Source organism: Populus euphratica, unplaced genomic scaffold, assembly GCF_000495115.2.
Source record: "Populus euphratica unplaced genomic scaffold, PopEup_1.0 scaffold19.1, whole genome shotgun sequence".
NCBI lineage: Eukaryota > Viridiplantae > Streptophyta > Magnoliopsida > Malpighiales > Salicaceae > Populus > Populus euphratica.
The window spans coordinates 1,283,972-1,311,649 of record NW_011499853.1 but is presented as its reverse complement, the minus strand read 5'-3'; the positions used below and the strand labels follow the sequence as shown (position 1 = coordinate 1,311,649).

Sequence of the window (27,678 nt, the reverse complement as noted above, 5' to 3'; positions counted from 1 at the left end):
GGGACTCTTTGCCCACAATCACCTCTCTGCAGGGTCTTCAGCAACTCGCTGTCATCCAGCCTGTCAACTCTGACCAATGCCTTAACATATTCAGAAAGTGCTGAAGGATTGCCATGTAAAGATGGTTGACTTTCAAAAAGTCTTATCACTGCTTCAGGATCATGCCGTAGAAGTTCTTTAAGTTGTAGAACTTCACTACCATCATCCATATCACGCATCCTACGAGCTAAATTCCCAACATAACTTGATTGGAACCTCCTCTCAGCATTTAAAATCCTATTCCCTGCACAGAAATAAAGAATAATTTCACCATCAAAGTATAAACAAGGAAAAAAGATGCAGATAGAACATCAGGCTCAGACAATTCCACGTTGGCATCATAGATACTGATTTATCGACACTTAAATATCACTTAAGTTAACATGCAGAAAAAGTAAAAATACAAGATTTCAATATTTAAAGACAAAGAATGCCACTCATTTTCTTAAGGTTACGAGCAGTATTGTCATCATGTTTTGGCCCATGATACCTCCACATCAACAGGTATCTGACAAATTAATACCTTTTACCAAAAAGCTAGTCTCTGCATATTAGCACCACAAGTTTTTATAAGGTAGATAACATACCTACACTGCCTCCAAACTTGTTTATGGGAAAATAAGTTCTGACAAACAAGTTTTTGAATTGTCCCATCTCTGATTGATGCCTCGAAACCTGTCACAAAATGAATCTAGAATTCAATAAAACAAGAGGAGAATCACCATGACATTTTACATACTAATTCCTAGTATTTTTTTTTTCAACTTTCTTTTAGACATTTTACATCCTAATTCCTTGTATATTTTTTTCAACTATTTTAGAAAGCCACCAGCTTTAAGAACTTAACAGAATAAGACAAAGGATTGCCATGCTTAATTCAACTAAACCCAACAAATTAGCAGGCCATAAGTTGCTCTTGGCTCCGTATACAAATATCTGTGCAGTTACACAAGCATTTGCATATACCATAAGCCATTGTTTCTATAGAAAAGTGAATCAGAAAATATCTGTGCAGTTACGCAATCAATTAAGCAGCTGGAAAACTATTGATGGTATCACTAGTTATGGTGCGAGTATTGACACACAATCAAGCACCTAAAAAAATTATGAACTCAGGATTCAATTTACTTCCTTAAAGTGATTACAATTATGACCATAAGAAACAGATGTTTTTCTCAAAAAAAAAAATCTATGCTTCTAATCTCACAATTGAAACTAAGAAACAGACTTCTGTGCCAGACCCAACTATTTTTACTGCCTTTGTTCAATAAAGAATAGCTGCCCTTGTTCAATAAAGAATAGCACATCGTCACAAATTCAAAACCCTATTTTTTTCCCATTATTCAACAACTTCCCTCGGCAATCTAATAAAATTTCACATAGAACTTCCCATTTGTCTTACACAAGGAAAACAGTTTCTAATAATCAAATTGCAATTAGATTCAATAACTCTAACTCCCTATAATTAACAGGCCCGAATCAATTAGCAAACAGAAGAAGAAAAACTAGGGTTTTGTCAGTCAAAGAACAATCTCAAACTTAATAATAATAATTAAAAAAGAAACAATAATACAAATCAATGGAAACAAGCCCTTGATCAAAGTAAAGAAGAGGAAAATCGAAGTGACCTGGGTGATTAGGCGCCTCCAAGCCATGGCCTGCCAATAATCAAAGAATAGGTCTGATCTTTGGGCCTCGCTTCTCTCTTTTCTGGTTAATACAGCGATTACGATGTGGAGATGGTTAAAGATGAGTATGGGTGGCGAGAGAAGGAGGAGAAATGTGAGAAAGAGAGAGGAGGAAAGGGGTTGGTTGTTGTTTAGTCTTGTCTTTCTTGTGTTGTGGTGAGAAAGAGAGGTTTCAATTTATTTCCAGAAAAAAAATTAATATCTTTTAACGTTCTGTTTATTTATTTTAGATTTCTTTTTATTGGAGTTTCTTAAAAATAAATAAATAAATAAATGTTCACCACGAGCTTCTAACTTGCGGTGTGGTTCAAGGTCAAATGTCTTTTTTGCCCATCGACATCAGGTTTTTTTTCACTAGCATCTTCGAACCACTTTTCATTTTATTGACGAAGCAAATCAAAGTTACAGTGTTTGATTTCAATTTTGTTTTGAAGGATTAACTAATCGTGTTTTACAAAATTTTAAAATTCTTTTATTAAAAATTCATTTATTTTATATATTTTAACTTATTTTAATATGCTAATCTTAAAAAAATAATTTTGTAAAAATAAAAATAAATTATTAAAAATATTTTATAAAATAACCACAATTTTATTTCTTAAGAGAATAATAAGGTGGTTAGTCTTATCACTTCATAAAATCTCATGGAGTAAGAACAACAATTTTTAAAAACATTGTATATGTGAAAGAATAATAATATTTAATATCTAGTCTTTTGTTTTTATTCAATAAGAGCTTTAGTAAACTTCTGGAAGGTACTGGATACAATAAAATAAAACTAGAGGTTGACTCCAATAGATAATAGCAGCATGTTTTAACAAAACATGAGCTGCTTTATTACTATTTCTAGATACTCTACTGACCATACCAATAAAAATTAACCTAATAATATTGTATAAGAAACAGCTTAGGTTCAAAAAATAATGTTTAGACTCTTTATATTCGTAGGTTGAAAAATTATTTTTTTTATAGACCAAGAAATTATTTATAAACAATCTAAATCTAAATCTAAAATAAATTAGCAAAAAAACATACAAGAATCTAATCCCTATAATATGGGGATGTGCATGGGGATGTGCCCGTGTTAAGTGAGTGTTTATTTTTTCATTATTTAAATTATAAGATTTGTATTTTTTTTAATGGGAGTTTTGAGTTTCATAAAAATATGCTAATTAATATTTATAATTTTTTATAATTATATTAATGTTTCATGTTAAAAAAATTTATCAAAAAATAATTTTTAATTAAATTTTTAACTCTTAAAAAAGTGAATTTCACTTTTAATTTTATCTTAAAAAGTGTTAGATGTTTTAACACTAGAGTAGCTGGATCCTACCATGAAAAGTTAGCGAGACAAGATCCTCCCAACGAAGCACCGGTTTTGCTTCGTAAAGCCATGTAGGCATGGGCTTTCTTCTTTTCAAGACCAACACATGTGGGCATGTCTGTCTAGGAAAGCCCAGGTTCCTGGCCTTAGATTTCACTATCCCTCCCCTCTTGTTTTTTTTTTAAAAATAATTTTACTTTATAATATTTTTTTGTAAAAAATATTATAAAGTAAAATTATTTTTAAATAAAGAGATTGAAATGGTATTTTAAAAATTATATAACGATACAGTATTTTTTTAAAATAAGATTATAGATATTTAATGGTAACATTAACAGTCATGTATGTTTAATAATATATGAAACTAATATGCATGCTTGTTTTAAAAACAAATCTCATGAATATTCAATTCGAATGAAATATATATTTTTTAGTATAAATTTTTTATATAATTTTCTTAAATTAGTTATTCTTTATTTTCACATGTAGCATAAAAATGATCAAAGCATGGTTTTGGCTTGAGTAATTTTTTTTTTAAATACATATATATTTATACAAGACACGCGTAAACAAGTAAGTAAGTTTTAGCTTGAGGAAGTTTTTGAAAAGATTTATAGGAAATAAAATAAGTTTGCCCGGCGCAGTTATCATGACAGTCTTTTTATAAAAAAAACACCCTTTCACGTCAAAGGTAAATTGTTCCCTGATTTATTTTGATAATAATTTAACCTTCATTTAAGTAAATAAGTTTCTGAGTAAGGATTAATTTTTTTAATATAAACTTTAAAAATTGAATAATACTATGAATTAACTAAAATAGAAATTCTCAGGATGGTGAACAATACAATCCATAGTCAACTAATCATTTTGCCATTCAAGGGATTCGACGCACACTCGTGGGCAAAATAATATTTTTATACTTTATTAATTATTATTTTTTATTTTTTTAACATTTTTTTCATATATTTTTTATTCAATTTTAATTCTCATTCTTTTATTTTTTTTTGGACTAAATTCCTTACTATCTTCTGTTACTAGTTTCTATACTAAATTATTTTATATTTATTATTTTGATTATTATTTATTTCTTTTTAATTTTTTAATAGTTAAGAATTTTATTTTGGATTTTTTTGTTTTTTATATGATCATTCTATTTCATTATTAAAATTGCTAATTTTGAAGATTAGACTAATTTAACTTTTGTTTTTTATTTTATTTTTTGATATTAAATTAATGAACTTTAAATTTTCTGTTTTTTTCTTTAAAATCATCTCGAATAATGAATTAATCAAATTAACTCAAATTCATCTAAATTATGATAATTTAAACATTTCTTTTTGATTTTTTGATAGTTAAGAATTTTATTCTATATTTTTTTATCTTTTATATGATCATTCTATTTCATTACTAGAATTGCTAATTTTGAAGATTATGCTAATTTAGTTTTTGTTTTTTTATTTTATTTTTTGATATTAAATTAATGGACTTTAAGTTTTCTATTTTTTCCTTTAGAATCATCTCAAATAATGAATTAATATAGTTAACTCAAATTCATCTAAATTATCATAATTGCTAATTTTGAAGATTAGATTAATTTGGCTTTTGTTTTTTTATTTTACCAAAATTGCTAGTTTTAAAAATTAAACTGATTTAGCTTTTATTTTTTTATTTTATTTTTTAATATTAAATTTATGAACTTTAAATTTTTTATTTATTTTTAAATCATCTCAAATAATAAATTAATCAAGTTAACTCAAATTTATCTAAATTATTATAATTTAAATATTTTTTTTTATGGTAGAGAAAAATTAACCAGAAACTCTAGTTTTGTACTAGAATGGGTTTCACGTGACTATATTGTGATAGTGTTATCATCATGTTGACTTATCTTGAATATCTTAAACAATATTATTGATCATTATTTTTCAGTTTTCAAAAAGAAGGGAGGGAAAGGTAAAAGCAAAGCAATTTGAAAGAGAGAACAGGCGAGCATGATCACCCCCAGAAAAAGCGTCATAGTCCTCGGGATTGAAACCACTTTGGACACCCATTATGTCATAAAAAGCATCTGCCTTTGTCTTGCATGCAAGCTGCGTACCAATTCCGTGCAAACATAGACATCCATGCCACTATTCACGAATCTTTTCCTCCACTTTCCAGCGTCTAAAGGCTAAAGCAATATATAGCACTCACTGCTCTTCTCAAATTATATTAGACAACAGTGCGTGTGTCTGTGTGGGTGTATCTAACTTCTATAAGCAAGGAGGAGTAAATTCATTCATGTTCATCGTATCCCGCCATTATCAGACTTCTGTAAGATGGCACATGCAGCTAGATAGCATATATGTTCAGTTAACTAGCTCAAAATGTAGAAGTATCTTTAGATCTGAGTGCTCTATATATATAGTACATACAATACATTTCGAAAATTTAGGTGTTGGCATCAATGGTTTTCAAAATGGAAAAACTTAACAATTGAGACTTGAGATTTTCAATCCAAGGTCTCCCCTTCAAACCCTGGAACTGGAACAAGTGAGGTGGGATTTAAAAGTTGTGAAAGTAGCACTACTTTTTATTGTATAGCTGAAAGTGATCCATGGAGCTTCCTGTTGAGGGGGAAAAGAAAAAAACCCACGTCAATAATCTTTTTTCCTTTACGAGAAGATCAATCAATTAAAATGAAAAGATGAGTGATGTGTTATATGAACAGAACGTATGCAAGTGTAACAGATGAAGATGGAAGCAATATAAAGTAAGATAACAAGTACAAGAACACAAAAACATGCTAAAAAGAATCATACAGAAAATTTTAATTAAGAATTTTATTATTGAATATTTTCTATGTATGTAATGTATCTTTTTTGGATATTTACAACTCCTTAAATAGATTTAAAAATTAACTCGAGTAAACTGAAAAATCTGAGAATAAACAAATAGAAATAAAAGTTTTAAACAAAACATGAAAAGTAATAAAATATTTCTAAACTAATTAGAAAAATATAATAAAAAATAACTTTTGTTTATTATGGGAAGGCTTTCTCGATCTTAAATTATTGAAAAGAATTTAACATAAAAAATAAGGTTTTTAGAATCTTCTAGACAAATTTTGAATAAAAAATTATATTTAATAACATAAAACTGCATGCTAGAAAAAAATCTACAATATACATCTATGATCTAATAATATCATCCTGAAAAGAAAGAAAAAATCACATGAATGTAAGAAATATAATAAGGAAAAGAATTGAATTTCCTTAATAACTAATTTCCTTTTATTCATGTGTGTGTGTGTCCTAGAATCTAGACGTGATATGTTTTTTTCATACATGATGTTGGCAAAAGGAAATGAATAGAGAAGAAGGAGAGGATGGGGAAGGAGAGTAATGGTGCTAATTAATCTTAACGAGGAAGTGTAATTTTAAATTATTGAGAAAACACGTGGCATTTATTTATTCTATATACCAATCATTTGACATAGGATCCATTTTTTTATCACTTACAATTGAAGATTAATTCGTATAGAAATTTACATTAAGATTTATTAATTTGTAAATCATTTTTATCTTTTAATTATCTCCATTTCCCTTCTTTTCATTATATATATATATATACACGTCTCTCCCCTAAATCAAAGACGATGGAGAGAAGGGAAATAACTTTATAAATTTTGAACTCAAAATTCTAATCATACCCCTTTTAAATTAGTGAGATAATAAAATATATATATTTAATCTAATGACAAATTAATACTACACTTCGATTCTCCTCAACTGGACCGTCGACATAGCGATTAACACTTAAGGTTTTCATGACTGCGGGGTCACAAGATCATGTTTAAAATAAGAAAAATGTTGACTTAAAGGTCAGGCATACGTGAAGAAACAATTAAATTAGAAAATGTCGGTAAGACTGACCCTCAGTAGACTAATTGAGGACAGAAAGAAGACTAATTTGCATAAGAATATACTAAAATACATATTTATATATATAGTTAACAGCATGTAGTAAAAGGACCGACCTATGGCTTCCATGCATTGTGATTGCTGAATACTATTTTATTGTAGAGATTCTGATGATGAATTACAACAGAAAATAAATAATATATTATGCTATAATTAATGAGAGGAGAAAGACTGGAAAGAACATTCAAAACCCGAGGTAGAACTGTGGAGTATTCAGTGTTCATACAAGTTTAATTAGGAAAGCCGTAGAAATATATGTCCGTGGACATTTTTTTTTTTGTTTTTTAATCTTTCTAAGAAGAAGGAAAGGAAAGACTGGGTGATATATATGACGTACAGATCCATAAAATGCTAACCTTGCCAAGGTGGTGGCAGATTTTGGTTCCTTTGCCCGTATGTTGAAGGGCTAATGTGATCAAACCCAGCTGGTAGATTTAGAAAGTCCTTGTGGGGAAAGGCTTTAAGACCCAAGAAATCTCTTGTCAAGCCGTCATTGCCGCCTCCATGATGACTACCAGATGCAGTATCACTCCTTATAAATCGAGACTCTGTTGACTTGGATAGAATTTCCTGAAAATTACTACTGTCTCTTTTTGGATTCAACATTCCATTGAAATCCTCGTTGTCAAAAGATGAACCATCAAATCCACTCGCAGAAGACAAAGAACTCATCATATCATGGACTAGAGAAGTCCCTCCTCCATCACTTGCAGCAAGATATTCCATGATACCAGAGGTGACAGTACCAGCTTTATCCTCTAGAGATGCCAGACCATGACCAAACCCACTTCCCATCTCTTCACGTGATGTAAAAAATAGACCAGGTTTTGCTGTGGACGTAGCTGGCAATGTGGAACCGAAACCAGGGTTTTGATCAGACATGTGACCTTGGTGGGGTCTAAGTATGGCAGCAGTAGCAGGTGACGGAGAAGGCTTGCTCACAGTCACCCCCATTTGTGCTGCTTTTTGCAGCAACGCAGTGGCAGACATGTGAGGGGAAGCTGTTGATGAGGGCTGGAATGGAGGAAGTACAGTAGGGTTAGGGCTAGGGTTTCCATGTTGCAAAAATGACTGGTCTAAATTTGCTGGGAATAACTGCGAGGAGAGATTGATTTGTGGTGGACCTGGACCAGCTTCTCCTATTGGTGGACAAGCTAACCATGGCGGGATGCTATCTGGTCTTGGATTAAAAAGATACTGGTTTTGATCTTGCTCTCTTTTGACTGATAAGGCTTGTAAGTTCATCAGGTGTGAAGCTGAGGAGCCAGGCTGTTGAGAGGAGAGAACCGTCATAGATCTTGCGCTCTCTTCTGCTAAAGTATCACAGAAGGCTCTGTGAGTGATGAAACTGTCCCTCCTGTAACCACAAAAAACAAGCAGAAGAAAACAAAAAAAGTATACCATTAAAATGAAGCAAACAGTGGTGAAGTACCACCTCTCTCTCTCTCTCTCTCTCTCTAGCTACTTTTTGTATTTTCGTTCCTTCAACAAGGACAAAATCATAGTAGATCTAACCATTAAAATTTCTCGTTCTTAGCACTTTAAAGATAGCAGAATAATTTTACTACTTAATAAAGTCTCTCTCTCACTCTCTGTCTGTCTCTCTGAGCTGAAAACCTTTCGAAATCATGAGGATGAAGTCAAGAACTCAAGATACTTTCTTTATGTTTTTCTTTACTCTATTTCACACAAGGAGGAACATATCAGCATTAAGGAGAGCTACTAAGGTTAACCATAGATGACTAAAGACTAAAAGAAGTGAATCTGTGGAGTGGAAACTGAATTGTATATTGTAGTACTTACCTAGAAAAAAGAGTACCGCAATCACATCTATACTCTCTTGTGCCACAAATTTTAGAGTGAGCTTTCCAGTCTGATTGAACTGCATAACGTTTTGAGCACTTTTCACACTTCCACTTCTTCTCACCATGCTTTCTGCTAAAGTGCTTCTTGATCCCTGTAAGGTCCCCAAGAGCCCTTGATGGGTCATGGTGCACGCATGTAACCTCTGGACACACATACACCTTCTTTCTCACCTCCTTGTTTGTTCTTTGCTTTAGTTTCCATGGCAGGTTATGCCCTCTTCTATGAAGTTGAAGATTCTGATCTCTTTTGAATCCTTTGTTGCAGATCTCACATAGAAATCTGTTTGTCATTTGTAGACTGTTGGGAGACAAAGCTATCACTTCTGCATCTGGGTCTGATGAAAAATCAAACCAATATCAAGGTACAAACAAAAAACAATAATGGAGCAGCTGTTAGCTAATTTGATTTGCAAGCAAGATATAATGGTCTTGATTTGAAACCTGGGTTTCCTGGAAGATTTTTCTTCTTCTTTGGTGGTGGTTGATTTGTCGAATCAAAGGACTGTTGTGGGTGTCTAGCACTGGTTTCAATTCTGCTGCCTGAAGAAGCACTTACTTCACCGGATGCTGAAGTTAAATTGGACATATTCTCATCCATTACCAAGCCTTTCATCATATTTTCCCTCTATATTAAAGAAATAATCACACGACTTCGTAGGCGATGACACAAGCTACAAGATATGCATTCATGAGCCACAGATCAACCTTTTTTTTATGTGTGACAAAATGTCCTAGGATCTGAGCGGGAACCCTAATTTAGTAAGGCTAACAAAAGTGGAAAACAATAAGACCTCTTAAATTTCTGTGATTTCAATATGTATGTATGTAACAAATATCCTTTCATTCTCTCTGCAGCTTACATATTGATGATATCACTTCTCTTTCCACAATAACCTTGAGAATTAAGAGGCATAAGAAGAGAGAAAAGAAGTACAGTACTAAAGAACAAGAAATGGACAAGAAAGAAATAAAATTAGTTCCTAGGTGGAAAAGCACCAAACTCCTTTAAGACTTGAACTCGCCTTTGCTTCCTAACACCAGGAGGATTAAGCAAAACCAACACGAAGCATCTAGTAAATCAATTGAATGTAAAGTACCATGGATACATGAAGAAATGAGATGAAAACATGGCTGTGTGTATGCGTGAAGAGAGAAAAAAAGAGGGAGAGAGAGAGAGAGAGAGAGATGAGGATGAGAAAGGATTCCTTTGAAGCCCTCCACACAACCAAAATCCAAACCAGCAGGCTTGTTTCTGACGTGCACTCTCTGTCTTTTCCTTTGTTCTCTTCCAAGTCTTAGCTAGAAAATATATAATATACTCTCTTTTTTCTAATAATTGTATCGGCAAATAATATTTCCCTGTACGCTATAAAGTTTAAACTTTAAAACATTGGATTACTCAATGCCACCTTTTCCATCCATAAAAAGTACAGCAGATATAAAGCAATCCATGTAAAAGGAGAGGTTTAGAAAGAGTTTAATCACCAAACACCCCAATATCCTTGCTTGATAGAGATAGAGAGATATCATAAGAAGTTTGATAATTACAGGCTTTTAACATACGGTAGGTAAAAGAGTTAAAAAGCAAAAACTCTTTCCCTCTCTTTCTCTGTGCACTCACACCAGCTATAGCATCATTAGCTCTGTGATTGAGTTCCAGCAGACATGCTCGCGGGGAATAGATATATACTATCTACTCTGTTTTTACACTGGTAATTAAAAATACTCCTGTGCTGTGCTGTGCTGTTCTCCTGCTAGTATTCTATTACTATATGGTTTTTATTATTCTTAAAGAACAATCAATAATTTGATTATGATAAAGCTTCTGTCTCTTTGCGGGTTTTGAAATTGAAAGGTAGAAAGGAAATACGGGGTCGGTCCCCATTGATGCAACCTCTTGCCCCATGACTATTTTATTGAGAGAGAGAGAGAGAGGGAGAGGGAGGGAGGGAGGGAGGGAGGGAGAATGGACTTGCTTGGCAAGGTGGGTCAGCATTTGTGCAGATGAGGAAAAGAGGATGTCGGTCTGGAAAATACACATAATAATGGACAATTTTGATTTCTTATTTTATCTTGTCTGATAATTCTACAAAAGCCCTCATGAATGCATGTCAAGAACTCAGATTTTCTTTTTCCAATATGAAAAATTTATGCAAGCTTGCACAGTATTAATTGTATGTCATCTCCTCGCCCAACATTTGATGCTCTGAAATGCACATATGAGGATTGCGCTTAGTGCACACGTCCTCTCAAAATATTGCGAGAAATGGACTGTTGCACATATACTCTCTCTCTCTCTCTCTCTCTCTCTTTAAAATAAAATAAAAATGGTAAGGGCCCTATAATCTCTAAAATAGAAAACTAAATTAATATAAACAGTATGGTGGAAAGCTATTTCCCAATAATTTAAGATCTTGATCCAGCAAAAGAGCATTTAATCACCCAGAGGAGGATTGATATTGTGAGGAACACCAGCAATAACTCCATTTTAAAATTTACCATCTAGTCAGCACCACCAACTTTGGGGGATGGAACTTTTTTTTTTCAATTAAAAAAATATAGGAATTGTTAATTTTCTTTAGCATTAAAAAAATATTTATCTGAAAACTAAAAAATTGATATATGTATTCAATAAAATAAATCAAAAATTATATATATCAATAGATAATAACAAATATGTTGATTTCAATCAAAGATTGACTCAATGAATTAAGATAAAAATACGTTGTATAATAAAATTATTTTATTAGAAAATAAATAATTTAAACTCCATTGAAAAACAATTCTATTATAATTCCTCCTTTTCTTATTAAACTCCATTAAAAATTTCTTAGTTCGATAAAAAAGCAAAAAGAACTGGAATAAAAATACTAAGATCATTTATTTTGGTTGTGAGGATCAATAATTTTCCCTCTTATTTATCGTTTTTCAATGAGATTCTCCTCTCCCCTCTCAATCTAGGGATCAAAAAATAAACAAACTAAATTTCTGGACTTAAATGACCTTTTATGTAAATTTCAAATTCACCATATGGTTTCCCTATTTTTTCCATTCCGGTTCCGTTTCTTTGAATTTTATTTTCTATTACAAATCTCACCAATAACTCATAATTAAATTAGTAACAGAAGAATTGAGTCGAAAAAAATCAAATAAAATGAATTTGATTTTTTCAAATTAAATATTAATCTAGCATCAAATTTATTTCCTTAACACTGCGAGGACTGCATACAAAGCTAGCCAAAATAAATCACCCCGCCCAACCTTGTATCAATCTAATATAAAAGGATTAAATTGAAAAACAAAATTCAAGTGACAAACAAAATCGAATGATAAAAAAATAACATGGAAGGAATCAGTAAAAATAATCAACAAAATTGAATTTGATTTTGCCAAATCTAGCATCAACCGAGATCATATATGTTTCTTGATACCGTGAGGACCCCATACCAAACCAATTGAAATAAATCATCAGGCCAACCTTGCATCATCATAATATAAAAGTATCAAATTGAAGAAAAAAAAAGTCAAGTGACCAAAAAAATAAAATGACAATTTTTTTTTTGGAAAGATCCAATCAGAAAAAAAAAACAATAGAATTGACTTTGATTTTTCCAAATGCATCATCTAAGTGTCGAGTTTATTTTCAAACATGGCGAGGATCCCATACCAAGTTAATCAAAATAAATCATTAAGTAAACCTTAAATCTATAACAAATATAATCATGAACTCAAACCCTGATACATATTGATCAAAACCTTTGTTAGATATTGAATCGGTGATATATTGGATAATATATCTTTTTTATAAATATTAAGACGTATTAGATAGACCTAGACCAATCTTAGCTAACTTATAAAATTCATGATGTATGTTGTAAAACGGTGATAACCTTATATGAATCAAATAAAAAATAATTATGAAGCCTGATTTCAAATCAATCCACTATAGAATAATGAAAATGAGAAAAACCTTTACTGTTAAGAAAAAATGACCAAAATAACTCAAGTCAATATAGACAAACATGTTAGACTCGTAATGTGGATTATGAGAACAAAATAAACTCTTGAAAAACAAACTGAAAAATAATTATATATCATGCTCAATTCCCAAACAAACATAATATTAAAAGGAAAAATTAAAAAAAATAAAACTAAGAAAATAACAAAAAAAACAACTCAATTCAACTAGTTAACCTATAAAGCTTATGACCTGATTCATAAAATCAAAAAATCATAGAAAGTAAATTGAAAAAATTACAAAACTCAATTCCAAACTAACCAAATATTCAATGATGAAATTAATTTTAAAAAAAAACCATGAAAAGAAACAACCAAAGCTAATATGGGTTAATTTTCCAAACATATGACTTAGGTCATGAAGCCGATATATCCCCATACATTCAAATTGAAAAAAATTATCAAACCCAATCCCTAAATAGTAAAACAATGAAGGATAAAATTAAAAAAAATAACCTAACAAAAACACAAATTATAAAACTTAATTTCAAATCAACTAAATGCTGATTAAAGAAATAGAGAAAAAAATTAAATTTAGAAAAAGATGACTCAAGTAACTTGAGTAAACCTTTTAGACCTGCAATCTAGGTTTTAAGAACAGGATAAACCTATAAAAAGAAAAGTGAAATGAAATATGAAGCTTAGTTTCTAAATTAATAAGATGTTGAAGGGTGTAATTGAAACAAAATCTAAAAAAATAACTCGAGTTAATCATGATTAATTTGCAAAACTTGTGACCTAAATCATGAAATTGAGATAACCCCATAAAAAATAAATAAAAAAATTTATGAAACTCAATTCTCAACTAACCAAATATTCAAAAATGAAATGGAAAAAAATAAAAAGGATAAAAAAAAACCCTACTCAACCTTTCAAATCTGTTATTTAGGTCATGAAATTGAGATCCCCTCATAAGAAATAAATTATAAAAATTATAAAATTCAATCTCCAATTAATCAAATGATAAAAAATGAAATTAATAAAATAGTCCATTAAAAAAAAAAACAGACCCATGAAACATAAGAATAAAAAAGTGATGAACAAAATTGACAAAAGAGAAAATTAAGAAAGCATCGCATGAAACTCGAGAAAAAAAAGAAAAAGAAAAGAAAAAAAAATGGGTAACTAAATGCATTACTACTAATCAACGCCCATGTGCGCATATCAACTACTGGCCCTTGCTAAGAAGCTTTGAACGACACCTTGGAATGTCATATTTTATGGCTAGAGGAGATTGTACGCACCTCCATATCACAATAGACCTCTCACACACTGGTTTGTGCAACACATATGTCAACCATTTCTTAAATGCCCATTCATTTTTGTTCATGCTTTTATTTCAACTTCAAATGTAGTTCTTCAAGCCTAATTATTTAAAATAAGTAAAATGGTTTTTATTTTATAAAATCGATCATTAATTGCTTGGATAAATAAATTGGTTTTTATTTTGTAAAACCGATTATTACTTGCTTGCTAAATATTTTTCCTAACATCATAATCCCTGTATATAAACAATCAAAACAAGTAATTAAGTCTGATCTCAGATAAACTCAATATTAAAAAATCAAATTAAAAACTAAATAAATCAAGTGATAAAAAAAGGGATGAACATTATTCATGTTCGTTCAACTCAACCCTTTATATATTCAAAAACTGTATATTTGTTTAATCTTTAAATTCAATTCCTATATCTTAAATTATTTTATATCAATAAAATCTCTTATAAGTTTGTCAAATCTAGAATCATTTGAGGTGCATAATTCTTTCCAACACTATAAGACTATAATCTAGATAGTCGAAACAAACCAGCAAGCCTGCTCTAAAATAAACATAACGTAAATGAACAAATAAAAATAATTAAATTGAGGAATAACAATGGAAAAAGACAATCGACCAAAAAGATGAAAAACATTGTGGACACAATGTTTTCTATCTATCTACCTGTAGGTTTGTTTAATTTATTTTTAATAATTGTAATGTAATGTAATAACTGTCTAAGTATTATTCTTCTTACAGTAATCTGTATTTGTCAGGTCCTTTATTCATTGAGGGGAGGCAAAAAGCTACCTAAATACTTGATTAATAAAGTATATTTCTTACTCCCTCCACACACACACACACGTATAAATAATAGTCCAAGAACATTGCTCTCGGTGTCTTGAGCACAGGTGCCCTCGTGACCTCGTCCCCACAAACGAAATACACAGTTTTAGAGATACACTGTTGACATGTTTGTGCCATGTTCTCCCAAAAGCTTTTGTCTTCCTTCTCAGCATAGTCCTTCACACTGCAGAATTAAAGGATCGATCTTCAAAAAGTATAGTTTGATTGGCTTTCATTTTGTCATCTTCAGCTTTTGCATTGTTTATTGCAATACTCCATCATTCTTTAAGAATATACATGTTTGCTCCACCATGTATCATTTATGCTCTCACCCCAACATCCCCTTTTTGCTAGCTTTTACTATCTTGAAAGCAGCTTCATAATGTTCTTGGACACAGCATTGTCCTGATCGTTGTTCCTCGTTATTTGATTTTGAGAGCAGTACATATTTACATGCGGGGAGGAATTAATTCTGATTAACGCAAGCTCTTTTCAAGGAATATTTATAGTTGCCAGTACAACTACAACTACACAATATATACCTCTTATTTTGGTTTTATGTGGGGAAAAAAGGCCATACCAACCGACCCCCCTTCTATTCAATCTTGCTTCATACCAACCCTTCTACTCTATCTTGACATTGACATTGACATTGACGTGCAAGTATGTGCATGTGATTACATGATAATTAAAGAAGGTTGTTAAGCTTGTAATTATAGCCATTAATCTTTTCCTGTTGAGTTCCTATCGAATTAGTGCGTGAAGTTTCCTAGATTAAGTTTTTTATCTAAGGGTTTTGTGGGAGGATTTCATGCTGAGTAATTAAGGAGCTAGCTTTTACATGAAGGGTGGTGTGTTTCCTCTATCCTTTACTGTTTATTTCTTTTTTCTTAAGCTTTTAACTCGATCTTTCTTTCCTTTTTGGCCTTGTAAAAAAAACGAGCATGAAGTTTCTGAGTGAATTGATTTTCGGTTGGTTTGTTCTGCTTTGCTTTTCATATATATATATATATATTGGCGAAGCCACGTAGGGTGGGGCAATTACCCCCTTAATTTTTTTTTTAAATTCCCTTTACATTAGAATATTAATAATATCTAACAGATTTAATTTTTTTTATTGGTTATCAATTAACCCAAGTTAACTATTATTAATTTTAGGAGTAAGTAAAAAAATCAAAAAACTGATTAAACTGAAAAAATTAAAAAAATCAAATTATAAAAAAATAGTTAACTCAAGTTAGTTTTATTATTTTGAGAGTATTCTTAAATTAATTTTGTTTGATATAAGTTAGTACATATATTTCAAATTAACTTCTCTATATAATACATATCTATATAATATATAATATCAAGTATTTATTAATAATTTATTCTTTTATTTAAAAAATTCTAGCTCCATCATTATATTATATGTGTGTGTATTTATTTATTTATTTATGTGCTCCTTTTATGTGTATATTTATTTATTTATTTATGTGCTCCTTTTCTTCTAAGAAAATAAAAAAGGAAACGTTATCAAGTGTCTGTTTTATGATCAAATTAATGCACTAATTTATATAAAAACAAAAAACATTCATGCATGCATAGTTAGGATGAGTGTTCTTGGGAGTGCTTTTTTTTTTGTTTTTTTTTTAATTTTGTTTTTGGTGTTTTTAAAAAATATTTTTTAATTAAAAAAATATCAAATTGATATTTTTAAGAATTTTTTAATATTCTTAATGTACTAATAATAAAATAATAATATTAAAAATTACATTTCAATGACTTCAAATTTTTAATTAAAATAAAAATTATGTCTAACAATAAGCTCAAATAGATATTGGTGATTTTTTTAGCTCGATTTAAAACTCCATACAAGTTTTAAATTTTATAATATTATTTTTAATATGTTTATGCATTATAAGAAATATACTAATTTAATTATGTATAAATAAAAACTATTATTTAAAAAACATAAAAGTTATATTATGGTTTAAATATATATGATATGAATGAAAAGAAAAGAAAAATTACCATTAAACATGTTTTATCTCAAAGAAAAAGAAAAAGTAATCTACACGAATATGAATTGATTTGACATATAAGGAGTCATATCAACTATCTGTTAATCGTTCTAAGTTGTGTATATAAGTCAATACAATGTCTTTTTGACCTTTGGAAATGGCACCGTTGGATCTTCAAAATCAAGTAGAATTTCTTTTTTTTTTTTTAATTGCAAATAAGATATGGACAGCATTATCTATACTTTGAATGGTTTTTCATGTCATGTAACAATCATTATACGAAAATATAAAATTAAATATTATCTTGATGAAAAAAAAAGGTTTTTTCATTGACGGTTTAATTTTACAAGTTAATTTGACCAACTTATTTCTTCTTTATTTTTAAGCTATCAATGGCATTCTTACCCTATTGTAATATTTTTCAAGTATGTTTTATTGATTACTTTTACTTTAAGTTATTCTCGAAAAAATATTTAGTTTTTGTTTTGAGATAAAATAAAAAAAGATAATGCAAATAAAAAAAATATTTTTCTGTTTGTTTTGAAAAGAAATAAATAAATAAATTCTTAAACTATGAAAGAAATATTTCTTTTATTTTTATCTTTCTAATCAAACATATTTATATTATTTATATGTTTGTCTTATATGTTTTGAAACATCAGCCAAAGGCAATGTAAAACATGTCCCAATTAATGGTTAAATGAACGTTTCATATTTAGAAAAAAAATAAGTTTAAATTTTACAATATATAAATTAGGTGTGTTTGTTTTTAGATTCAGCTTGTTTTTTAGATTCAACTTGTTTTTGAAAATATTTTTTTATAAAAAAATATCAATTTAATATTTTTTATAATTTTAATAAAAACATATTATTTTAAAATATTTTAAATAAATTTGAAAAAATATTATTTTAAAATATTTTAAATAAATTTCTTTATAAAAATATCACACATCACATTAATAAACTTAGAAAGGTGGAGAGGAATATCATTTGCCGTTGGACATCCCTTTGGATTAAAAAAAAATCTTAAATTAAACTCAATTATTGGATTGAAACGGAGTTGTCAACAAAGTAGAGGATTGAAAACGACTTTATTTTTATTTTCTCCAACGGGATAATATCAAATTACCGATGAATGGCCACATGACTTGGAACTTGGCTTGAAGCCTTTAGCACTCATCTATTTTTTTTATCCCCTTGCTCTTTTTAATGGATGCTTTAGATTTGAAGTTATTAATTGATGACATGTTTGTTTTTTAATCATCATTTAATTTATGACAACACTTATACATATATATTTATATACAGAAACCTATCAGTGACCTTGTTAGAAAATAATTTTTTTCCTTTATATTATTAGAAAAGAAACTTGAGTTCTTTAAGATTCTTAGTAAAAAGAGAAAAGAAAGGGAAGCTCGATCCGATCAAGACAAGGAGTCCTTGTCCTCAGCATTTGAATAGTCTTAAACTGTCAAATAACTTGGTAATGGTGCACTGTGTCCCTTCTCTGAGCTTCACCTTGTGAAGTACTTGAGAATTGATACTGTATCATATTTTTGACAGATCGGTAAAATAAGTCTGGCTTATTCTTTGATTTTCTCAGGTTGGCATAGGGTGTGAACCAATCAGTCTCATCCAAATTTGTAGTGTTATGGGGTGGTTTCTGTCTTTCACATGAATGACGCTAGTACTGACAAAGACAAGAAAACGTTGTAGGTAGCAAGCAATTTCCTCAGTTATCTTCGCTCAAGGCCATTTGTTTTTTCGGTCTTTGTCATAGATGCAAACATGGCGATTCGTGCTGTTTTCTTGGTTGGTTTATGCTGTGTTTTGCAAAGCAATGGAATTGAAGTTGAAGCCTCGGAGAATAACGGATGCCAGAATTTTCAGCCTCACACGGTTATGTTGCAAGAAAAGCAGGCATATAGAACCTCCTTTCACTTCCAACCACCAAGAAATTGGCTTAACGGTATGTATATTTACTCTTTTTTTCTTTTTCCTGGTCAATTTTAATCATTTAGTGTGTTCCTTTCCTTCTTTCTTTATGTGTCTATGTATTCCGAAGACGGGTTTTAATCTTTGTGTTTAACATGTTACATGTACTGGTTGCTGATGAATAAATGATGCCTATGATCACACCAGACCCTAATGGTAAGTAACTATGTGATCCATGTTCCCTCTTTTCATTCTTTATCTCTTCATGGATGTTTGGATAGCACAAGAAACTGCTGATTTCTATTATTGAGAAAAATTGAACTAGAAAAGCCTTTTTTGTGTATTAATAACAGGATTAGAATATCATTTTGAAGTTCTTGTATGGTCTCCTATTGATCATGCAGCAAATTACTGATCTTCTTAATGCACCAATCAATTATCCAATCTATTTCCAAAAGTGGGTCTTGGATTTTGGTGTCAACTGGAGTGTCAGGGTCTATGCTTTACTGCTAGTGAAACATGCTCCAACTGTGTTATGACAATGATCAATCTGGTGCAGGGCCAATGTGGTATAGGGGAGTTTATCATTTATTTTACCAATACAATCCATATGGAGCATTGTTTGGTGATTTTATGATATGGGCGCATTCTGTATCATATGATCTCATTAACTGGATTCATCTCAATCATGCCCTTTGCCCAACGGAACCATATGACATCAACAGTTGCTGGTCTGGTTCTGCTACAATTCTTCATGGGAAAGGACCTATCATTTTATACACTGGAATTGATGCTAACCATTGTCAGGTTCAGAATATGGCAATGCCAAAGAATCTGTCTGATCCATTTCTTGAAGAATGGATAAAATTTGCTCAAAATCCTATCATGACACCTCCTGATGGTGTTGAAGGGAACAATTTTAGAGATCCTACAACAGCTTGGTTGAGTCATGATGGGAAATGGAGCGTGATCATTGGAAGCTGGAGCAATAATCAAGGAATGGCAATTCTGTATCAAAGTGAAGATTTTTTTAATTGGACTAAGTACCAAGATCCTCTTTATTCAACTGAAAGAACTGGGATGTGGGAGTGCCCGGACTTTTATCCTGTGGCTGTTAATAGCACTTATGGAGTAGATACTTCTGTCCTGAATGCGGGTGTTAAACATGTGATGAAGGCAAGCTTCAACTCTCATGACTATTACATGATTGGTACTTATGTCCCAGAGATGCAAAAATACATTCCTGATAATGACTTTACCGGTACCAGTATGGACTTGAGGTATGACCATGGAAAATTTTATGCTTCAAAGACATTCTTTGACAGTGTCAAGAATAGGAGAATCTTATGGGGTTGGGTAAATGAGTCTGATAGCATAGAAGATGACATGGACAAAGGATGGTCTGGACTTCAGGTGAGTTGAATTTAAGTGAAGGCATGCTGTTCTTGTTTTTAATTTCTGGCTGTGAAAAGTTGGATCTCTAGCTTAGTTCAAATTCATTTGGTTTTTTACTGGGTTATAAATGTAATAAAATGCGGTGAACTGTTTTGTTTTAACATCGTTGAACCTAAGTTATTTCTTACTCTTCCTGGCAGTCTATTCCTAGGCACATTTGGTTGGATAGGAGTGGAAAGCAATTAGTGCAGTGGCCCATTGAGGAAATCAACAAACTACATGGCGAGAAAGTCAGTTTCCTTCATAAGAAAATTGATAGTGAAGCAATATTTGAAGTTCAAGGCATTACTGCCGCACAGGTGAATAGTTGAATTCCAGTTAGCAGGGAAAAGTAGTAGTTGAAATGAAATGTTGTCTCATGATTAAGTTGCATTTCTTCCAAGTTTCCTTTTTTCTGTCATAGTATCTCAGATTGAAGTTTTTTGCATTGATATAACTCTTCAGTTGTGACAACTTCCTCATTTCTTAAAAAAGGCAGATGTGGAGGTTGTTTTTGAGTTGCCAGAACTGCAAGAGGCTGAGTTCTTGAACCTTACTGCAGTTGATCCTCAGCTACTTTGTTCTGACGCAAATGCATCAATCAAAGGCAAATTGGGTCCATTTGGTTTATTAACTTTAGCAACGAAGGACTTAACTGAACAAACTGCGATTTTCTTTCGGATATTTAAAGGTCTGAAAGGACATGTAGTGCTCATGTGCAGTGATCAAAGCAGGTTCTCCCTTAGTCCCTTCAGCAAATCCAAATGTAGAACAAGCACTAAATATCAAATAACTGGAACTAATACTGTACCTAATACCTGCTAACAGATCTGCTCTTCGAGATGAGGTCGATAAAACCACATATGGAACTTTCATAGATATCGACCCTCAGCGTGAAAATATTTCATTAAGATGCTTGGTGAGTTAATTAGTGATATTGTTTTTTATAGGGATTACCATCCAATTGCAGTTTGTTTCAACATGCTTGTGCAATGCTTTGCAGATTGATCACTCCATTATTGAGAGTTTTGGTGGGGAAGGGAGAGCTTGCATCACCAATAGAATTTATCCTAAGTTGGCTATTCATGAAGAAGCTCACCTGTTTATATTTAACAATGGAACCCTGAGCGTGACGATCTCTAGTCTGAATGCTTGGAGCATGAACAAAGCCCAAATGAATCACAAAGAAAACTTCATTTACAAGGCATCACATTAAAAAGGAAGGAGCATCGCATGGCCTCTGCAGTCTGCTTTAGTGTCTTGTGTGGAATGGATGTAAGATCTTTTGGCTGGTATAGGTGTCTTTACAACCAATAAGTTGGCTGATTTACCATCCAGTCTACTTTGTTTTTAATTTTTATGTCTCCGGGGCTTCTATACTTGGAGAAGATCAATGTATTCTCTTTTGTGCTTGCTAATGTCATTTACCCTTAAAAGCTGAAACAGAGAAGAGAAATAGAAGTTTACCAATGGTCCTATCAAAAGAACTGCAATGATGTCAGCTACCTTTCGAAGCTTTAAGCTTCTTAGACATCTAGATTTGAGTTTTTCTAATTCTTCATTCATTGTATATCAAGAGATTCAAATTCGAAACAAGCTAATCTTGTTTTTTTATCCGCATTTTGAGTTTCTTGCACCGCATGGAGAGCACTTTGTTAATTGATTGACTAGGCATGGTTTCACTTACAATTACTATACATTCATGGTGTTGCTCTCACAATTTCACAGTCCATGATCATTGGCTTGTGAGCAGCATCAAGAATTAGCCCAATTTGGCAGGAATTCTCCTGTACCACCATTTTTCAAAGGCACCTTGGCCACCTGTTGAAAGGTGGAGAATGAAACTGATACAATTTCCATCTTGGGAAACTAATTAAGGGATCATTGACAGATTCTACATATATGCGGTAGTAAGGTTGAAATGTTGTCTTTGATCTGTCACAAGAGATGTAATCATACTCTCAAACGATGGCAAATGAGCTCCCGAGCGTTAAAAATGTAAAATCCTGCATCTATCTATGATGATTAATGACCTTATAAAAAGACTTTTGATCTTTTTTTAATAGCAAAACCATAAAAAATATTATTCGAGTAAATAACATCTTCACTCACAATATACAATCTACAATCTACTGTGAGGAGGACAAAATTATAAAAACAATATTTTTAATCCCTCTTGTTTTAAAATTTTGGTAATAGCTGCAATTAAATTTTTCATATTCCCATGAACTTTTCTTCCCAGCCCACCTATAAAAACTTATTTTCATTACTGGGAAGCGGTCACAAAGTCTCAAGTCTATTTCTAACAATTTTTTATAGCAATTTGGATTAGACTACTGAATTCCTGGAATCTTAAACCCCCCTCCTAGACTCAAAAATATATAATTATTTTAAAAATATTGAATTTAAAAATGCAAGTTGAAAGTTCAATTCACATGGTAGAAACAAAAGGAGAAAATTGGCAGGGAAACCTATGTTCTATTGGACTTGCACTAGGCTGTTGACCTGAAAAACTTTAATGGAGATATCTGTTATTTTGGTGGTTGGATTCTGCGTTTTGTTGGTTGACCATGGAGCCCAAGCCTCCCATCAAAGTAGCAGAAACCTTCAGGAAACAGACCAGCCATACAGAACTGGCTATCACTTTCAACCTCCTAAAAACTGGATGAATGGTACGCCTTCACAGTTTTCATTCTAAGTGTGTTCCTCTCTTTATTATTCTTTATGGCATTTCCTAATCTCTGATCTCTTCTTCTGTTGCTTCTTTTTTCTTGCACCATTTGGCATGTTATGGTGGGAATTTTGCACTGCAGATCCCAATGGTAAGCTCTCTTGTTTCTCTCATCCTACTGTTCTCCTTTATGGTTCAAATCCTTTTTCCCCAGTATACTCTTTTGAATTAGATTCATGCTTTAATTATCAAACAATGTAATAGGATAGATATATCAAAGACAAATTGCCAATGCTTTTTGTCAGAATGTGCATTCTTGACCTGATTATTCCTTAGGAAGCTCTCTCGTGAAGTAAGAGCATGCCTGGTACATTTTCTTCTCCAGATTTTTCCTTTTCTTTGTGTTTTCCTTGCGAGTTATTTCTTCTGTGGTTTGTTGTGTGGCATACCACAGTGATAGAGAACTGACATTATGAGTTGCAGCCAAACATTGTAGACAAAATATACATCATGGTCTAATTAAGATTTATCGCTCACAGGACCAATGTACTACAAGGGAGTATACCATCTGTTTTATCAGTACAATCCAGATGGAGCAGTATGGGGGAACATTATATGGGCTCATTCAGTGTCATATGATCTTGTCAATTGGGTTCATATTGATCATGCAATTTATCCAACGCAGCCTTCTGACATCAATGGTTGCTGGTCTGGCTCCACCACAATCCTTCCTGGGGAAAAACCTGCCATTCTATACACTGGAATCGACACTAAGAATCATCAAGTTCAAAACCTGGCAGTGCCTAAGAACCTGTCTGACCCTCTACTGAGGGAATGGATAAAATCACCTTATAATCCCCTAATGACTCCTATTGATGGCATTGATCCTGATCTTTATAGAGACCCAACAACTGCTTGGCAAGGCCCTGACAAGATTTGGCGAGTTATCGTTGGAAGTCAGATTAATGGTCATGGAAGAGCAATTCTATATCGAAGCAAAGATTTTGTTAACTGGACTAGAATGGACAGCCCACTTCACTCATCAGGAAAAACTGAGATGTGGGAGTGCCCGGATTTCTTTCCTGTCAGTACCAGCAGCACAAACGGAGTTGATACCTCTTCCCAAGATAAATCTACCAAGCATGTACTTAAAGCAAGCTTCAATCATCATGACTACTACATATTGGGAAGTTATATGCCTGAAAATGACAAATTTTCAGTCGAAACTAACTTCATGGACAGTGGTGTGGATCTGCGGTATGATTATGGTAAATTTTATGCTTCGAAGACATTTTTCGACGGAGCAATGAACAGGAGAATTTTGTGGGGATGGATAAATGAGTCTGATAGTGAATCAGATGACATCAAGAAAGGCTGGTCTGGACTTCAGGTAATGTCAAGCTTATATCACCTTTACTTGTAGAATCAGCCTAGAATTGTTTCGAAACAGGGGAATATTTACTGGAAAAAATGATTAATCAACATCCTTGTTTCCTGGTAGAAATGAATCATGTCATAGAACTTTCAGTCTTGCATGCAAAAAAATTTTGAACACCATATAACAATGTGTGTGTTTTGCTTCCAGTCAATTCCTAGAACTGTTCTTCTTAGTAAAAATGGAAAGCAATTAGTACAGTGGCCGGTTAAAGAAATCGAGAAACTACGTTCCAAGAACGTGAGTTTCCATGATAAGAAGCTGAAGTCTGGATCAGTACTTGAAGTTCCTGGTATAACAGCTTCTCAGGTAATTATGAAATTGAGTCTGAATACTGGCTATGCCTAATGACTCGTTAAGATTATTTATAGTTGAAATAATTAAGTTTCTTTTTCCTGTTTTCCTTTTGAAGGCTGATGTAGATGTTTCATTTGAGTTGCTCAATTTGGAGGATGCTGAGATACTGGACCCAAGCTGGACAGATGCCCAACTGCTTTGCAGTCAAAAGAAAGCTTCAGTCAGAGGCAAGCTTGGGCCATTTGGATTATTAGCCTTTGCCACCAAGGACTTAAAAGAGCAAACTGCAATCTACTTCAGAATATTTAGAAGCAATCACAAATATATTGTGCTCATGTGTAGTGATCAAAGCAGGTTAGTTATACGACTTGTTTACAAGGAAGCTACCATTCCAGTTTTTCTTGCAATTAAACTGGCATGACACTCAACTTCAGATTTAAATCTCAACAGGTCTTCTGTAAGAGAAGAGCTTGATAAAACCACGTATGGAGCTTTCGTAGACATGGATCCTCGCCATGAGAATATTACACTGAGAAGCTTGGTATGTTAAGTGGAAGAGATGCCTGTTAGCTATGTGACAAACCACATATTTTGTTATTGCTATGTGGTTGAGTTTTGTTGATTTGATTCTTTTTGTAGATTGACCACTCAATAGTTGAGAGTTTTGGTGGTGAAGGAAGGGCTTGCATCACTGCTAGGACTTACGCAAAGCTGGCAATTCACAAGCAAGCATACCTATTTGCATTCAACAATGGTACTTCAAGTGTCAAAATCTCAAGGCTTAATGCCTGGTCCATGAAGAATGCTCAAATTGTTTCTACCACGAAACGAAGGAAGTCACACCTTTAGTTGAAGAGCAATTGTTGTTAACGAAGCAGAGTTAGATGACTTAAAAAGCAAAACAACAAACAAATTTCTTCCTTTTCTTTTGAAGTGTTAACAATTCTTGAATTTAGATTTAATTTTTATCCGAATTTCCTCCTCCTTTTTTTTTTTTATTGAAAGTGCATCACCCACTGACCTGTAATATTTGTCCATCTTGTGTTTCTCTAAAGTTTTCCTTGGATTCCTGGTCGACAATTTCATCCATATAGAACCTCAAACGGTGTGGTTTTAAGTGATCTATGGTAGTTGTATTTGTATTATACCACCACCTGGCCATTAGCAACCAAGAGCACCAACTCGTAGGGCCATCACATGCAAAACAGTGTAGCTAGGCGCCTTTTAGGGTTTTATTAGTTATTTCAGCTGCCCGCTGGTCCGAGGATGGCAGGCAGAGGATATGTGTAACTGGACCCGGCCCCTGAGACCTGAACAATTCCTGCCAAAAATTATTGGTGAAGGCGGAGTCCTTGTTAGTTATAATAGAATCAAGCAGTCCATGAAGTTTTAGAACATGACGAGAGCAAACTCAAGCTACAACGGAGAGAAAACCTAAGCTGCCTATAGAGCAGTATAACGATGCCCAATAGCCATAGAATGAGCGTGTTTAGAAAGTTTGTCCACTGCTAACACAATTACAGGGCGGCGGTTGGACAAGGGAAGCCTCTCAATGAAGTGCATGGTTATGAATTTCCAAGGTCTTGCAAGCACGTATGAGTAATTAAGGGCTATAGTAAACCAGAATGTCTAGTATTTTTCATCTTTGCCTGCTAACACGCCTCACGATGCCTGATGTGATTTTTTTACCTCAAACTCCATCCCCGCCTCAGAAAACCCATTCTAGCTCGTCTCAAGAATCTTTTACACCCCGGATGACCAGCTACAGAGTTGCCATGCATGTATTGCATGATAGACTTCTTGGGAGGAGATTTTCTGGTAATGAAGTACAACTCCTCCCTTGATACCTTGAGACACCACTTGTCCCCCTCTCCATCTGTTTGAAAGTATCTTGTACTTGAGGGTCATTATGATAACTCTCCCTAAATACCTAGAATGATAATAAACACTCTGATAGGTTATAGATTTCAATATTCTTGTGTTTTATCATGGTCCTGCATATTCTTTTTCTGGTACTGTCTGTTAGTTTTTCAGCAGTTATATATATATATACACACACATGACAAGGATGGTTCATTATAGCAGATGGTTTGCATGAATTATTACATTTATTTATTATAAACTTTGCACTGACTAATGAAATCCAAAGCTTTTTGCATATGATAGAATGTTTTCGTTCATGCTAATTGTTTAAATACATCACTGAAACTCCATAATGAAATCCAATGTGCTGTCTTTTGTTCTTTTATTGCCCAGATTGCAAAGACTTTTGGACCTGAATTCTTGTTGAAGGTTTATCTAGCTGGGGCAATTGGTGGCTCAGTGCTCCCCTGCCGCGCCATGGCTTCGTGGCTTTATCATCGAAGGTACAGTAGTCCTGCGCAACAATTCCATCATGCTCTGTTCTGGAAAAAGTAACATCGCCATCTCTTTTGCATCTCCCAGTTGACAAGCAGAAAGGTAGATGAGAAGACAACGTGGGGTCTTCCCTGTGCTAACCTTCATGGCTTGGCTTGCTGGCTTTTAGTTTAGATCCATATCCCAAGATTCTAGTGGAATCTTGGCCGCAGAGATATATGATTCCTCTTAGCCATCACTGTAACTTACCAATATGAGAATGTGTGGCAGGTTATACAAATTATAGTTACCCACATTTTATAATTACTTTACTTGTTTACTAAATCCAGCATTAACTTAACCTTAAAATCTGTTTTAATATAAAACTAACCGAAATAAAAAAAACCCAAAAAAATGTTTTCAATCCATCTCACTGGTTTTTCATAGAAAAAAAAAGGTTTTCATACAAAACAACAGATTTTATAGAACAAAACTGAATTGAAAATTGCATAAATCTCATTGCCATGAATGAAAACACTTAGAATGTACATGTTTTAATTCAGTA

At 32.5% G+C, this 27,678-nt stretch overlaps 4 protein-coding genes across 6 annotated transcripts in view; 2 read left to right on the top strand and 2 right to left on the bottom strand.

Annotated features, from left to right (window-relative positions):
- Positions 1-1,923, bottom strand: part of FTSH4 (FTSH protease 4) — a 6,230-nt gene extending 4,307 nt beyond the window's left edge. The window contains exons 1-3 of the mRNA XM_011021136.1: positions 1,668-1,923; positions 627-714; positions 23-283 (exon numbers count right to left, since the gene is read on the bottom strand). Coding sequence (XP_011019438.1) covers positions 23-283; positions 627-714; positions 1,668-1,694 — 376 coding nt within the window. The 5' untranslated portion in view covers positions 1,695-1,923. The remainder of the gene's footprint in view (positions 1-22; positions 284-626; positions 715-1,667) is intronic.
- A 3,490-nt stretch (positions 1,924-5,413) lies between these two features.
- On the bottom strand, positions 5,414-10,161 carry LOC105122187 (zinc finger protein NUTCRACKER-like). 2 transcript variants are annotated; one of them, XM_011021138.1, is made up of 5 exons: positions 9,323-10,161; positions 8,820-9,216; positions 7,373-8,373; positions 7,073-7,123; positions 5,414-5,660 (listed from the first exon to the last, which is right to left on the bottom strand). In XM_011021138.1, exons 1-4 carry the CDS (start codon positions 9,495-9,497, stop codon positions 7,110-7,112), a joined length of 1,587 nt encoding a protein of 528 aa, XP_011019440.1. In that variant the 5' UTR covers positions 9,498-10,161; the 3' UTR covers positions 5,414-5,660; positions 7,073-7,109. The 2 variants fall into 2 exon arrangements, with proteins under 2 accessions (XP_011019440.1, XP_011019439.1); XM_011021137.1 differs by lacking the exon at positions 7,073-7,123 and having other exon boundaries at positions 9,323-10,160.
- Positions 10,162-18,363: 8,202 nt separating this feature from the next.
- LOC105122185 (beta-fructofuranosidase, insoluble isoenzyme CWINV6) lies at positions 18,364-21,989 on the top strand. Of its 2 annotated transcripts, XM_011021135.1 has the most exons (8): positions 18,364-18,487; positions 18,608-18,973; positions 19,147-19,155; positions 19,499-20,352; positions 20,535-20,693; positions 20,869-21,107; positions 21,202-21,292; positions 21,377-21,989. In XM_011021135.1, exons 2-8 carry the CDS (start codon positions 18,793-18,795, stop codon positions 21,587-21,589), a joined length of 1,746 nt encoding a protein of 581 aa, XP_011019437.1. In that variant the 5' UTR covers positions 18,364-18,487; positions 18,608-18,792; the 3' UTR covers positions 21,590-21,989. The 2 variants fall into 2 exon arrangements, with proteins under 2 accessions (XP_011019437.1, XP_011019434.1); XM_011021132.1 differs by having other exon boundaries at positions 18,364-18,973.
- Positions 21,990-22,782: 793 nt separating this feature from the next.
- Positions 22,783-25,665, top strand: ATBFRUCT1 (Glycosyl hydrolases family 32 protein). Its single transcript, XM_011021131.1, has 7 exons — positions 22,783-23,045; positions 23,187-23,195; positions 23,584-24,434; positions 24,630-24,788; positions 24,892-25,130; positions 25,227-25,317; positions 25,416-25,665. The coding sequence occupies exons 1-7, from the start codon at positions 22,892-22,894 to the stop codon at positions 25,623-25,625; spliced, it is 1,713 nt and encodes a 570-aa protein (XP_011019433.1). The 5' UTR covers positions 22,783-22,891; the 3' UTR covers positions 25,626-25,665.
- Positions 25,666-27,678: the final 2,013 nt, after the last annotated feature.

Excerpts from the sequence above, each read along its gene's own strand:
- LOC105122187 (XM_011021137.1), bottom strand. The coding sequence starts at position 9,497 with ATGATGAAAGGCTTGGTAATGGATGAGAATATGTCCAATTTAACTTCA. Across the intron at positions 9,217-9,322 it reads AAATCTTCCAGGAAACCCAG|ACCCAGATGCAGAAGTGATA; the intron begins GTTTCAAATCAA and ends ATTTTTCATCAG. Across the intron at positions 8,374-8,819 it reads TGCGGTACTCTTTTTTCTAG|GAGGGACAGTTTCATCACTC; the intron begins GTAAGTACTACA and ends TTGTGGTTACAG.
- LOC105122185 (XM_011021135.1), top strand. The coding sequence starts at position 18,793 with ATGGCGATTCGTGCTGTTTTCTTGGTTGGTTTATGCTGTGTTTTGCAA. Across the intron at positions 20,694-20,868 it reads AAGGCATTACTGCCGCACAG|GCAGATGTGGAGGTTGTTTT; the intron begins GTGAATAGTTGA and ends TTCTTAAAAAAG. Across the intron at positions 21,293-21,376 it reads ATATTTCATTAAGATGCTTG|ATTGATCACTCCATTATTGA; the intron begins GTGAGTTAATTA and ends AATGCTTTGCAG.
- ATBFRUCT1 (XM_011021131.1), top strand. The coding sequence starts at position 22,892 with ATGGAGATATCTGTTATTTTGGTGGTTGGATTCTGCGTTTTGTTGGTT. Across the intron at positions 24,435-24,629 it reads AAGGCTGGTCTGGACTTCAG|TCAATTCCTAGAACTGTTCT; the intron begins GTAATGTCAAGC and ends TTTTGCTTCCAG. Across the intron at positions 25,131-25,226 it reads ATGTGTAGTGATCAAAGCAG|GTCTTCTGTAAGAGAAGAGC; the intron begins GTTAGTTATACG and ends AAATCTCAACAG.